General features: G+C 62.5%; 1 protein-coding gene across 1 annotated transcript in view; it reads left to right on the top strand.

The window, feature by feature from the left end:
• ALX4 (ALX homeobox 4) overlaps positions 1 to 13968 on the top strand; it is a gene marked incomplete at its 5' end in the record, with an annotated part of 39172 nt that extends 25204 nt beyond the window's left edge. Inside the window, 3 exons of the mRNA XM_081281692.1 lie at positions 4770 to 5080; positions 10318 to 10446; positions 12328 to 13968. Coding sequence (XP_081137818.1) covers positions 4770 to 5080; positions 10318 to 10446; positions 12328 to 12657 — 770 coding nt within the window. The 3' untranslated portion in view covers positions 12658 to 13968. The remainder of the gene's footprint in view (positions 1 to 4769; positions 5081 to 10317; positions 10447 to 12327) is intronic.
• Positions 13969 to 14234: the final 266 nt, after the last annotated feature.

Here is a 14234-nt window from a genome sequence, read left to right as displayed (position 1 = left end):
AACCCCCCCAGCCAGGGCCGGGTGGCCTGGAAACAGGGGGCTCCATGGTGTGGGCCTGGGTGTCCCCAGAGGAGCCGGCGAGGAGGGGGCCCCCGCCTATGGCTCCTGGGGAAAAGTGAGAGCTTGGGCCAAATGCTCATCAGAGGGGTCCACCGAGTTAACATGAGGCCACCCGGGGTGTGCCTGCCTCGGGGCAGGCCTGGCATTTGGGGTCACCCATGCGCCCTGACTTGATTCCTCTCAGCAGTCAGGGGCTTTTTTTTTTTTTTTTTAAGAGAGAGAGAGAGAGAGAGAGAGAGAGAGAGAATTTTTAATATTTATTTTGTAGTTTTCGGCGGACACAACATCTTTGTTGGTATGTGGTGCTGAGGATTGAACCCGGGCCGCACACATGCCAGGCGAGCGTGCTACCGCTTGAGCCACATCCCCAGCCCCAGTCAGGGGCTTTTTCCGGACTCACACTGGGGAAGCTGCCCACTGGGGTTACATTGCCCCAGCCCCACCACCTTGGCCCTGGAAGGGCCCCACCAGGCCCCTCCCTGCTCTGGGCACAGTGGCCAGCAGGTCCATGTGAGGCTGCTGCCCTGGGTCCCAAGAAGGCAGCCCATGGATGGTGCCTTGGACCCAGGCGGGCCCTGGTACTGTTTAGCCTGCTCCGGTGCTGGGCCTGGGCCTGGAGAAGGCTCCCTGGCAGCGAGTGCCCTGGGTGCTTCCCTCCACTGCAGGGTGCTGCCTTCCCTGGGACTCCAGACACACTCTCTCTCTCTCTCTCTCTCTCTCTCTCTCTCTACTGCCTTCCCTGGGACTCCAGACTCTCTCTCTCTCTTTTTGGTATCTGAGATTGAACAGGAGCAGTCCACCACTGAGCCACATCCCCAGCCCTTTTTAATATTTTATTTAGAGGTGGGGTCTCACTGAGTGCTTAGCACCTCACTAAGTTACTGAGGCTGGCTTTGAACCTGTGATCCTCCTGCCTCAGCCTCCCAGGCTGCTGGGATTCTAGGCGTGCACCACCACACCTTGCTGGGACTCCACCTCCTGCTTCTCCTTCCTCCCTGGCCCTTTTCCTTTCCTGCTTGTGTTGGTCCTTCTTCTTCCCGCTGTCCCTCAGTCATCTGCCACAGGCTGTGAACCCTGGATGGTGACATGCATTTCTACATGCCTCTTTTTAACGTGTCTGGTCTGCTTTATTCTCTCCATGTAGCAGGATGAACTGGTTCCTTCATTTGCGAGGTTAATACTGTCTGCGCATGTGCTGTAGGGGGCCAGCACACAGTGGGTGCACAAAGTCAGCTGGGCAGAGCAAGAGCCGGGTAAGGTTTCTTGTTAGAAATCGTTCATTGATTCTTAGGCAGCCTCTCACTGCAACTCTGCTGCTGCCCCACCCTACGCTAAAGCCCTGGGCAGAGAAGGGGCACGTGACTAGATGGCTGTTCCTCAGGGAACTGTTATTCTGTAGGCAGGCCTGGACAGTGAGGCTGGGTTAGACACTAGTCAGCAAGCATAGGCAGTCACTGGAGAGGTGAGCGGGGGACAGGGGCTGTGCATCCCGGGAGGGCTTCCTGGAGGAGGAGTTGGAGGCATCATTGGATGTTGGAGTTCAACTAGAAAAGAGGGGTGTTCCAGGCAGGGGTTATGGGGGGCCAAGAGGCCAGTGGTCTCTGGTCAGGAGTAACCGGGCCTGAGTGGCAGGATCTCTGTTCTCAGTGGCCATCCCGAGGGCAGTGAGGCTGCCTGGATTCTGAGCAGCACCAGGCCCAGGCTGGTTGTCCAGCCAGACCCTCCAGATTATTTCTTTGAGAGGAACCTGCTGGCATCCTGTTGGGGCCCAGCATGCTGCCCACCTCGTCCCCATCATGCACCTGTCTCAAATGAGCCACATGAAAAGCAGGAGCCCGGAGGAGGGCAGCCTGCATAGGGGCCACCACATCCACGTGGCTGTTGGGAAGGCCCAGGAGCATCGAGCAGACTGCAGGCCACGGAGACGGGTGGCTCTGAGGGCACAAGGTCCACCTCCTGGGGTCAGACAGCCCCCGGCACCCGAGCTGAGGGACAGCACCTGTGGAGGTGCTGCGGTGGCAGAGGCCGAGGCGGAAGCCCCAAGCCTGGGATCTGAGGCCCCGCATCAGGAGGTGGTGGGGGCTGCAGAATGTGGAGGAGCTTTTCTTTATCGTCTAAATTGGAGACTCAGCCTCAGGATTTAAAGCGAGGTGACTAGTACTCAAGAAGCTCCAGTTTGGTGGGATTTCTTCCATTTTCCTCTAGAAGCCAGAAGCCTCAGCCTCCCAGAATCCTCCCGTCCCTCCGCCCAGGCCCCTGCCCTCCCCCTCCCCTCCCCCTCCACGGTGAACAAGGCAGGAGGCGCCCCGCCAGCCACCCCTGCTGGTCCTTCGCCCTCCGCGTGGGGTCTGCCCGCTGACGTAAAGATGAGACCCCCAGAGCCGAAGGCACCCTCTGAAGTCACCGGCAGGATGGCCCTAGGCTGGGGGTCTTCGTGCGTGGCCCCCCCTCCCACTCACCTGGTCTCAGTGGGGTCCCGAGATGGGCAAAGCTGGGCCCTTGTTCCTCACTGTGGAGGTGGACCTTCTGCATCAAGAGCCAGCTCCCTCTGGGCTTCTCAGGCTGTGCCATTCCCTCATCCCCCAGGATGGCCAGAGCAGGACCCCAGGATCCCTGAGGCCCTGCATTCCTTCTCTCCCGGCCTCCCTGGGAATGGGGCCCACAGGGTAGAAAGCAGGCCGTCCTGGGCTGAGAGGGGGTGCTGCGGATGACCGGGCAGGTCCCAGCCTGGGTCTCTCTCAGGTTAAACGGGGGGTTGGGGTTGGTCCCCCCAGCCCCGGCTTCTCTGAGACGGAGCTGCCCTGCCTGGCCACAGCCCCCACTGTGTGGGGTGGTCGCCGTCCCAGGTTGAGCCAGAGAAGACTGCGGGGGTCCCTGGGGTTACAGGCTGGGGCCTGGGAGCAGCAGGAGGGCAGGAGGGACAGGGGCCACCCCCCGTCTGGCCTCAGGAAGTTGCATAACGGAGATGTTTATTTTGGGTGAGGCTGGGTGGGATTTCTTTCCTTAAAAAAACCCCAAAACATAAAATTTATTTGTCTGCCAAGAAGATAGATATCCTTGCTGAAAGCTCCCAGCCCCGCTGCCAGCTGCAGTTTACATGATGCTGTCACCGATCCGTGGTCAGCTGGTGTGCCTGGGCTCACATGGGTGTCATGTGTGATGCTCCGGGCCCTCACCATCCCCGTGGCTTCTATATGGGGACCAGGCGTGACCTCCGAAGCTGTCCCCAGACCTACTCTGAGCAGTCACCTCTGCCCGATTTTCCTGAATGCCATGGAGACAGCGGGGGACAGAGGTAAAGTGTCCCTCTCGGCTACCCCGCTGCACCCAGAGCCAGGACGGAGAGTGACACCTCAGCCTCGGGGGTGGGGATGGAGTCCACCTGGGCTTGAGGACGTATCCTGGCCTCTGAGGCCCATTGCAGAAGAAGAGCTTGACTTGAGGGTCGAAGGGCACGCGTGTGCCAATCATCTGAGCAGTCGCACGTGGAGTTTCAAATGCGCCCCGCTCATCTGATCAGCCGTGCACATTGTTGCTCTCAGCCGGGTTCCTTTGCCCCAAGACAGGGGACTGTGACTAGAGCGGGCCTCTCACCCACCTGCCCAGACGCCCCATCTCTGCCCCACCGGGGCATTTGTGCAGGCCGCTATGCCCTGGGTCTGCCCCTCCAAGGACTTCACAGGGCTGGGGTCCTCTGGCGCCAATTGGGACAGGGGGCTTGCAAGTCCTGACCAGCAACGGGAATCAACCACGGCCAGAGCCCGTGTGGCCAGCCCTGTGCTGAGAGCCCCTCCATTCGCCCAGCCACCGTGGGGAAGACCCGACGGGTGTCTGCACCCCCATTTACAGAGGGGGAGGCCGAGGCCTGGAGGTTGTCGGGAGCACAGAGCTGGAGTTGCAGGTGTGGGATTCGAACCCTGGCCCCAGGGCCCACACCCTGCACCCTGCCACGAGGCAACTGTGCCCCCTCGGGACATGACCAGGCCCCCTGGATGTGGACTGCTGCTCTCTGCACTCCCCCGCTGCCCCCTGTCCCAGCCCGGCCTCCGTCTCCTCATCCTTGACCTGCAGGGCTTGACCCAGCTCCACACGGCCCTGAGCTTCTGGGGATTGGCCACAGGAGACCCTCTGGGTCACCAGGCGGAGGCTCCCAGCTGTGTACAGTCCCCCAGGCCCAGATATTGGCCTCTGGTGGATGGTGCTGGACAGCCTCAGTCACAGTGGGCAGGACATGGCTTGGGAAAGGAAGTGAGGCCCGTGTCTCAGTTGTGTCCACTCCCAAGGAAGAAAGGCCCTGTGGCAGGTGGTGACCCCAGCACTGATGTCCGGGGACAGAGGCTCCATAACGTCTTTGAACCTCGGATGAGACCAGGCTGCCCTGGTGACGGCCTCTCCTGGTGCCCGCAAAGCCCAGGGGCCAGACATGGCTGCTGAGTTCTCCACTCCCCCTGGGAGGCTAGGGCACCGGCCTGACCCTCCAGGGAGTCCTCTAGAGGAGGAGGGGGAGTCACATCACAGGTCAGATGGGCCAGCTCAGAGCCAGGTGACACTGGGGTTCGGGAGGGAGGGGGCTTGCTCAGGCCTCAGGGCACGTTAATGGCGAGCGGCGGTTAGAACCCGCGTCTCCTCTGAGAGGGGGACGGCAGGGCCAGCTCCTCTCCCCTCCGGCTTGACTCGGCCACTGTCTGACCTCGTTTCCTCTCCCTCAGCCAAAGAGAGCTCCCTGGGGGAGCCAGAGTTGCCCCCCGACCCCGACGCCGTGGGCATGGACAGCAGCTACCTCAGTGTGAAGGAGGCTGGGGTCAAGGGGCCCCAGGACCGGGCCGGCTCCGACCTCCCCAGCCCCCTGGAGAAGGCGGACTCGGAGAGCAACAAGGGCAAGAAGCGGCGGAACCGCACCACCTTCACCAGCTACCAGCTGGAGGAGCTGGAGAAGGTCTTCCAGAAGACGCACTACCCCGACGTGTACGCGCGCGAGCAGCTGGCCATGAGGACCGACCTCACCGAGGCGCGCGTGCAGGTCAGTGGGGGCCCGGGCGGGGCCAGGAGCAGGGGCTGGGGCCATGGCCTCCGTACCCAGAGGCCACCCCTCAGAGGCTGGGGCTCCCCAGCACCGTGTGCCCAGCCACGTCAGTACAGCCCCCTGTGTTGTGGAGGGGGCAAAAGAAGCAGGGCCGCAGCGGAGGGGTAGGAGCCCGCTGCCTGGACCCAGATCCCTGTGAGAAGGAGCAGGGTGGCCGCCCCAGCTCTGGGAGGCCTGGGAGACCCAGGCGTCCATGGCAACCCATGGCAGAAGCAGAACAGCCCAGGTCTTCCCCACGCCTGGGTGGCTGCCTCCTCCTGCCTCTGACAGGTCCCAAGGCCACACACCTCTCTGAGGAGTGTCCCCGGCCCTCGTGCTACGAAGTAGGCCCCGCCACCGCCCAACTCCAAAGTCCCCACCAGACCTCACAACACAACTCCGCCACACAACTCAGACCAACACATTCCACACAACCCAGCCACCTCGGCCTCACACATGGCCAAACCAGGCCGCCCCGCCACACCGTCCACTTGATCTTTATAGAACTGATGAGCGGCTTAAATGACTTCACCTCCTCCCCTAGAACCTGAATCCCTTTATTGGTCATCTGTGTCCCCACCAACCGGGCAAGACACAGACATCTGCAGAGCAATCGACCTCTGAGAAGAGATGTGTCCCCTTCCCCGCGTGAGGTCATAGCAAAGAAAGACCTAAAAGTGAAGTGCTCTCAATAGCCTCAAACAAGTGGCAAAAATCACAGGCTAAAGTTTGAGCTTTGGTGTAACACAAAATAAATCTCACACGCAGGCTGTTCCCCCAGCCCAGAGCATGTTAGAAAACGCAGGCGCGAGCCTGGTGCGGTGGCACGCATCTGTAATCCCAGCAATTCAGGAGGCTGAGGCGGGAGGATCACAAGTTTGAGGCCAGCCTCAGCAATTTAGTGAGACCCTAAGCAACTTAGCAAGACCCAAAACAAAACAAACAAATGAATAAATAAATAAAATCAAAAGGGCTGGGCTGTGGCTCAGTGGTAGAGCGCCCTGAATTCCATCCCTGCACCAATTTAGCTATGGCAGACAGAATTGTCACATGGCAGTTTTCCCCTCCAGGGGGCCAAAAAAATCAGCAGCCCGAGTGCAAAGAGGACTTTTCTCTTTAATCAGCGCAGCACAGTGCCACCCAGCTGTATGGACCCCCGAGACCCCTGTGCCCCTCCACAGGCCCCAGGCGCTGGGGCTGGGTCATGGGAGAATCTTTAGCAGAGTGGCTCTAAGGCACGTGAGAGCTCCCGACGCCAGCCACGTGCTGTAGGATCAGGCCAAGGAAGGCATCGGAAATCCAGTCCAGAGACTTTCCATGCACAACGTCCAGCAGGTACCAATGGACCTGCGCTCTCCAGGCTGCGGCCACTCCGAGCGACTCTGGTGTCACGTGGTCGAGCCTATGTGAATGGGGGGCAGGTGGCCTGGGCTTTACTGCCTCTCAGAGGCTCACCTGCACGGCTGTGGTAGGAGCCCCACCCAGCACCCGACCTCAGCTGCAGCTGATGGACTGGGGACAGCTGTGTGAGTAGGTGAGAGGACGCCCCTGTCAGGAGACCCCGCAGGTGCTGTGTGGGTGGGTTCAGCCGGCTCTCCTTCACTTCAGCACGCATGTGCCTGAGTGTGCATGTGTGGTGCATGTGCGTGTGTGTGTGTGTGTTGCACCCAGGCTTCCTAAAGAAGGACAGCCCATTCCCCAGGAGGCACAGAGACAGCCTGGGCTCACAGAGCATGTTTTAGCCACCGCCGTACACTGCAGATGGAATATTCTTCCTGCATACACATACCTAGGCCTCCTTCCAGAACAGAGTCGAACAGTTGAAGATTTCTCACTTTGATCTAAGATAAAGAATGGTGTCGTGAAATGGGAGGTAATTATCTCAAATACCTTGGCTAAGGCTCACAGTTGGCATTAAGCAAGAATTGTGAGCTTCCTGGCAGCCAAAGCAGAAAGAGAAAGTCTGATGTCGCCTAGCTTACCCTCTAACGGGAAAATGATGGGACACGGAATGGTGGTTCTGGAAAGGATCCCTTGACCTTCTGATTTGATAGTGAAAGAAGATGCAGAGGTGGGAAGAGACGGTCTAAAGTGAAGAGTGACCCAGTGGCACTCCCGCCTTCTCGTCCTGGGTTCCTTGACTTTGCTGTCCCAGGACACAAGCCAGATGGTTCTGAGGCTCTCCTTTGTGCACAGGCAGCAAGGTGGGTGGGATGGCCATGTGCGTCAGACCTCTGGGCTGCACTCTGAGCCTGGAGGGCCCTGGGGCCTCCTCTGCAGCCCCTCTCAGCTGGTGGTGAGCCCGGGGCCTGGCGTGGCGTGGTGGTGGGACGAGGGCCTCAGGGTCCCAGGATGGACTTTTCCTGGGAAGAAGCCGGGCCTGGCCCTGCTCCCGGGGGCCGGAGGGCCTCTCTGCTGTCTGGGATTCCAGTCTCCGCAGCTGGTGTGTCTGAAGACAATCAGAGGAGCCACCCGCCCTGAGCCACCCGCCCTGGCCCCAGATGGGCTGCGGTTACAAGGCCTCCGCCAAGACAGTTGGTCCCTGCACAGCCTGGTCCTTGGGAGAGGCCCGTGCTGAGTGGGCCCAGCCCCGGGTGGGCCAGGAGCGGGGTGGTCCTGGGCGCGACGTTCAGGATGGGAGAGTGACGGGGAGCACGGTGGGCTCTCCTCCTGTCTGGGCTGCTCAGAGGGGACAGGCCTGTGAGCACAGAGGCCCCGCTGCAGGCCAGGGAGGAAGGTGAGCATGAGGCCAGAGGCCTCTCACCGCCCAGGGCACGGTAGGACGTGGAGCCCGCCAGGCCAACCTGGGGGTAGCCTTGATCTGGCCTCACCTGGGGTCAAAGGACCACTGGAGGAGGGGCAGGCCTGCTCCTGGGCCCTGCCCCCACACAACACCCCCTCTCACCAGCCCTGCCTTAGTCCTCAGAAAAACCCTCGGCCTCGCCCCACCTTCTCCCGGCTCTCTGCCCCCCAAGGCCCCGCACTCCACCAGGGGCTGACTGTAGACCCCTTGGCCAGACAGCAGACACCCTCTTCCCTCCACACCCACCTGTGGTTCCTCCATTCCAGGGCCCGCGGTGACCCCGCCCTCCTCCACATTCCCAAGGCCCAGGGGACCTGAGCCCAGAGACACCAGGAGAGGCAGTGCCATCAAGGGCCCCTGCCCCTGCCCCCCCCTCCCCGTGGAAAGAAGGAGCCATAGATCTCCATGCTCCGCAGGGTCCCCTCCCCCAGCTCTCCCCAGAAAACCCTGGGAGGCTGAGGAAGAAGCGGAAAGGCTGAGCTCAGCCTGCAGGAAATTAAACATGAAATGAAAACAAGCTCCTCTGATTCATTCTCCCATCCTGCCCCGCCCCCACCCAGCCACTGATAAAGGGGATCCCGTTTCAGCATCGCTGAGAGCAGACCCGCGTGCCCCTGGCTCCCAGTGGGCGGCCTGGGCCTGGACCCAGGCTCCAGGAGGAAGAGAGGCCCCCCGGGGGCTCCAGGGCAGGGCCTGAGACCCCAAGCCCGGGAGGGGGCTGGTCTTTGGGGAGGTCACAGGAAGGGTGCTGTGCGTGTGTGTGTGTGTGTGTGTGTGTGTGTGTGTGTGCGCGCGCGCGCGTGCGCTCTCGGGAGCATACATGTGGACGTGGGATTAGGAAGGGGAAGTGCTCTGGAGCAGGAAGCGCCATCCTGCGCCCTGCCCTGCCCCCACTAACCAAGACACACATCCCCCCTCAGTGACCTGCCCCCAGGAGCAGGAGGCAGCCAGGAGGGCAGCCAGGAGGGCCAGGAACCCGCTAGGGCTCCACTGCAGGCTCCTGTGGGCCCTGTCCTGGTCACACTGACAGGTCCTGCTCCACAGAGGGAGGAGCCGAGCCGGTGGCCACGCAGGCCCTGCTGGGTGCCACCACCTTAGACCCTGGACAGCCAGGCAGCGCTGCGGGAGCCCCTCAGTGGTTCCTGGGAAGCTCCGGGGCTCCCAGCAGAGGGTTGGAGAGGCAGCTCCCCGTCCCTAGGGCCGCAGCCGCCTCCGTCCCAGTGGGTGGGGCGGGCGTCCACCTGGTCCCTCATGAAAGCCAGGTTCCTGGAGGCCAGGGCTGGGAGAGCTTGAAGAGGCCGTGTTCCCGTCCCTCTGGCAGTGCGCTGCGGGGCACGCCCTCTTGCATCTGAGCCTGTGAAGTGCCCGCTGGCAGGGCTCAGCAGGCTGGCAGACAGCTCCCTTGGGGGAGCGTCCAGGTCTGAAGCCACCCGGCCAGAAGCCGAGTCCTCCCCTCGCTCCCTCTCCCTCCTCTGCCCCCCCACTCCTCCGTCACAGTCAAGGCCAGAGGTAGCCAGCCCCAAGGTGAGCCCTTGGCCATGAGCCTGGAGAAGGCGCTCGGCCTGCCAGAAAGGCTCCCGCCACGGAACAGGACCGGCCACTCAGTCCCAGCACCAGCCCGTGCACCGAGCCAGGTCCTCTCCTCCCAGCCAGGTGTACGCCAGGCCCCTCGGCACAGATTTCACAATGGCCACTGTGGATAGCATGGAGGACAGAGCCCTCCCTTGGCATTGAGGCCCCCACAATGCGACTCTAGCTCTGCGTCTCCCCTTCCACCATGTCCCCCAGAGTGGCCTCCTCAGGCCTCCTGGACATGTCTCGCTGTCCTCAGCTCAGGTCAGGGCTTCCCTCCTTCCAGGCCCAGTGCTGTCTCCCAGGGGCCTCCCGACAGCTTCCCACGGGACCCCCGTACCCCCAGGGCCTCAACTATAGTAACACGGGCAACTTCTGAGCTGGGAGACTGTTCCCAGCCCCAAGGCTGCAGGGAGGCGGGAGCTGGATCTGGGCCATGGGGGCCTGACGAGCCATGGGCTTTGTGGAGAGCTTCGCCCAAACTCTGCGTTTCTAGAAGGGATTTCTAGAGGGGTGTGTGAGGCCTTTAGCTGTTCTCCCAGGAAGCCTGGCCCACCCTTGCAGGGGCTGGTTAGGTGACTGCTAAGATGACCGGGACTCGTTTCCTGTGTGTGACATTGGCCTGCTCTAGAGCTTAGACAAATGGGGTTCCTGGCTCAGTGAAGATGATTCTAGATCATGAGTTCTGGAGACAGACGGAGGCAGTTTATCTGAGGTTCTGTGACCCCAACACATGCCCTGCGACAGGTGCGGCTTGGGGAACACTGCCTAGGACCAGGGCTCCGGGTGGGCCTGACGCTGTGGCACTCCTGTCCTGCAGGTCTGGTTCCAGAACCGGAGGGCCAAGTGGAGGAAGAGGGAGCGCTTCGGGCAGATGCAGCAGGTGCGGACCCACTTCTCCACGGCCTATGAGCTGCCCCTCCTCACCCGGGCTGAGAACTACGCGCAGGTGAGGCCAACACCCAGGCCCTGGTGAGAGTGCCCTTGGGAAGAGCCTGGGGCCCTGAGGTGGCACTCGGGCTCTAACTTGCCCTCAGTCCCCTCCCAGGTGTATGCCAACTTGTCTCTGCCGTGTGGTGCCCAAGCTGTTTCTGCCTGGTGTCATCACGAGTGGCTGGGCTCAGGGAGGGGAGGTGGGGGCGAGAGTGGCCTTCTCTGCTTCATTGGCCACTCTTTCTGTGGGTAGAGGGACTAAGGCAAGTGGAAGGCCAGGGGCCTCCAGGCCTCAGCTGAATTCAGTGTCCCTAGCAAAGAGGCTTCTAAGATCTGGAGGGCTTATGGCCAGGCTGGGACCCCCATGGGACTCTGAGCGCCAGGACCACAGTCCTTCCCATTTCTTGAGGTCCCCAGCTCTCCAGCCTCAGTTTCTTCCCTGTAAATGGGGCAAGATGAAAGACTCTGCCTCGGTCCCCTTGTCAGGCTTCCACCGGTTAAACCTAGATGATGCAAAGGCACCTTGGGGTCACAGCTTCCCAGAGGAGCTTGCTGGGCAGGGACTTGGCCTCCAGGCCCATGACCCCTTGGCCCCTGGATGTCTGTGAGCCAGACATGAGCCAGGGTCCCAGAGTCCTCAGTGAGGTGACAAGGGACCAGAAGCATTGCGAGTGAAGCCAGGCACCCAGGACACTTGCACTCATGTAGTTTTGGCCGAATCCACTCCTGACACCCTCCACCTGTCTGGCAGAGGCCCTCCCCCCCTGCATGGCCTCCAGCTCAGCCCCAGGTCTTGCCCCATCCCCAGCCCCATCTCCCGGGCAGCCGCGGCACAGGTGCTCCTAAGACCCTTTCCTCCTCCCTGTGCTCTGCGGGCCGCTGATCCCCGGCTCCCCACCTGGACCAGCTCCACACCTCCTGCCACCAGCCCAGGATTCATGGGGCGGGGGCGGGGGTCAGGCCTGGAGTGAGGCTGAGGAATGCAATGTCTCCCGTGGGCACCACCTGCCCGGGCCCCTCTGCATTCTTTCTTCTCCCTCTCACCGCCCTCCCGCCCTAACCCAGCCTCCCACTGTCCTGGGAGGAGGAAGCTCCAGCCCTGGCTGTTGGGCTTGATCGCTGCCATCTGAGCTCGGGGCTGAAGGGGGAAGCCCACACCGGGCGCTGCTCATCTCTCACCTGCAGCCCGCAAGCCCCAGGCCCAGATTGCTTCTCCGACGGGGACCAACCAGCCCACTTCCTGGGCACACAGGGAGGGCAGCAAGGCTACTCTGCAGGCACTCCTTGATGTCCTTAGAACACCCGGTGGGATCCGGGTCCAGCTCCCCGCAGTGTGTCCACACGAGGGAGAGGGCAGGCTAGCAGAAGCCTGCCGAGGCCAGCAAGAATCCAAGCGTGTGGCTGCAAGGCGCACAGCCTGCTCCTCAAAGCTGGTCCTCTGCACCCCAGATCTGCCTCCTGGAAAACGCTTAGAGGCCAGAGGAAGGTGGACACGCAGAGTGGGACTGGGGGGGATCACAGTGGTGCTGATGGGAGATGAGGCGTCCAGCCGTGGCCCTATCTGTCCACACCTGAGGTGGCCCCTCCCCTCCCAGCCTGGGTTGGCTTAGGCCTCTGCTTCCACCCAGAGCCTGCGTTCCTGACGCCAGGCACTCTGAGCCGAGGTCAGCTCACCTCCTAGGCCTGCGGGAGGGTCAGAGGTGACTGACGCAGTTGCTGAAATCAGGACAGCCTTTTGCTGACCACCTTAGAGCATACACCCCACCCCACAGGGCAGCTGGTGTCCCTCAAGGTTAGACGCTCCAGCCTGGGTCCTTTGTGACCACGGACCAGGAGGAGGAGAGGTGGTTGGAGGGACCCTTCAGCAGCCCTGACTCCTCTCCTGCGCTCTCTCCAGATTCAGAACCCGTCCTGGATCAGCAACAATGGGGCTGCCTCCCCGGTGCCGGCCTGTGTGGTCCCCTGTGACCCGGTGCCTGCCTGCATGTCCCCTCACGCCCACCCCCCTGGCTCTGGGGCCAGCGGTGTCACCGACTTCCTGAGTGTCTCTGGGGCTGGCAGCCACGTGGGCCAGACGCACATGGGCAGCCTGTTCGGAGCGGCTGGCCTCAGCCCGGGCCTCAACGGCTATGAGCTCAATGGCGAGCCGGACCGCAAGACCTCGAGCATCGCGGCGCTGCGCATGAAGGCCAAGGAGCACAGTGCGGCCATCTCCTGGGCCACATGACAGGGCCCCTCCCGTCCGGCCCCGTGCCCTCCCCCACCTCGGGGCCCTGGCTCCGCCCAGGCTTCCCAGGCCCCCAGCCTCCCACCTAGGAACCTGGCCTGCCCAGGGGCCTGACCCTCAGCACTTTCAGCCACCCCGAGTCTGAGGCCCTGCAGACTGCTGGGAGGGAGGGGCAGCAGGCCAGCCGCCCGGCCCTGAGGTGGCCTTCTGCGCCCCACCAAGGCAGCGAGGAAGCCGGGGGGCCACGTCTTGCAGCTTGGCATCCATTGTAAACAGAAGGCCCTCTCCTCCTGCTCCCTGGCCTGTGTGACCTGGAATCCAACTAAGTCCCCTCCAGACCCAGAGCGTCGGCCGGGGCTTGTCCACTCTTCCCTTTTCTGTGGGGTCCACTGGTCACCAGGCCGATGGTTGTGCATTTGAGGCCACCCTGCAGAGTTGGCTCCTGCCCCCACCTGCTGGCCCTTCCCCTCCCTGAAAGCACACGGAACCCGCCCGCGCTGGCCATCCCTGGGGATGGGAAGGGGATGGAAGGACCCTGCTGCCATCCAGCATCACCGGCAGCCAGGGGGTGGCCTGGCCCGGCCAGGGGAGACACATGCCAGCCTCCGCAAGGGACATGCTGCCTCTGGGGGACAGTGCAGGGGAGAGTCAGGTCTGGGGGGCTGAGGAGTAGACCCCAAGGGTCCCCATGGTGCTGGAGGGAGGAAGGTAGGGCCCGGGGAAGCGCCGGGTGGGGCAGGGGCTCTGCAGCCCTTCCTCTGTGCTGCTGGATGGCCATCATCACAGTGAGGGTCCTGGGCTGTTCCACTCTCCACCCGGTCAGTGCTGCCCCTCCCTAGGGCCCCGCGGGAGGATCTGGTGCTCGTCCTTTCCTCACCTTGCCCTGGTCACTCACGGGGCTGCTCAGCAGTGTCCTGGAGTGGAAGGACCTGCCCCCGGAACAGTGAGCCAGGGTTAGGCCGGCGGCCCTCTCTGCTGGACCTCCAGGCAGGTGACCCTTCCATCCTCAGACTAACCACGCCCTCTGCTGCAGGAGCGCACCTGTCCAGAACCTTCCCCGGCAGGTGGCATTCACGTGGCGGGACGCCCTCCTGAAGCCAGGCTTCTGCCTGCGGGAAGGGGGCTCCCTGTCTGCCTGACCTGCCCCCCACAGCCAGGGCTTGGTGGCAGTCCTCCTGAGCTTGTGTCACAGTAACTGTGCCTGAGGCAGGTCCCTGAGGCAGTCACACCCTCCCTGGGAAAAGCCTGTGTCTTTTGTGCTTGCTACCTGTCGACAAGGAGGGCGGGGCCACCAGGCTCAGGGTCGGATACAGAATGAGCCCGGGTGGGGCTGGGGGAGAGCGGGCCTGAGGAGCAAGCGCCCTAGGGCTGCCCCCTCTCTGAGGTGCAGGGAGGGTGGCAGTCTCTTTCCCTGTGTCCTCGCCTGCTCCAGACCCAAGAGGAGGATCTGGCTTGGGCTTCCCCTGGGATGAGTCAGACCACTCTAAACCACAGCTGTCCCTTCACCTTAGAGAGGTGACAAGGGTCTTGGACAGTGCATGAAATGTTCCTGGAGCCTTGGCTTTCAGGGTTTCAAG

The sequence above is a fragment of the Spermophilus citellus genome, assembly GCF_964194105.1.
Source record: "Spermophilus citellus genome assembly, chromosome: 2".
NCBI classification, from domain to species: Eukaryota; Metazoa; Chordata; class Mammalia; order Rodentia; family Sciuridae; genus Spermophilus; species Spermophilus citellus.
The sequence above is the reverse complement of the archived record's forward strand: the minus strand, read 5'-3'. Positions and strand labels throughout refer to the sequence as shown.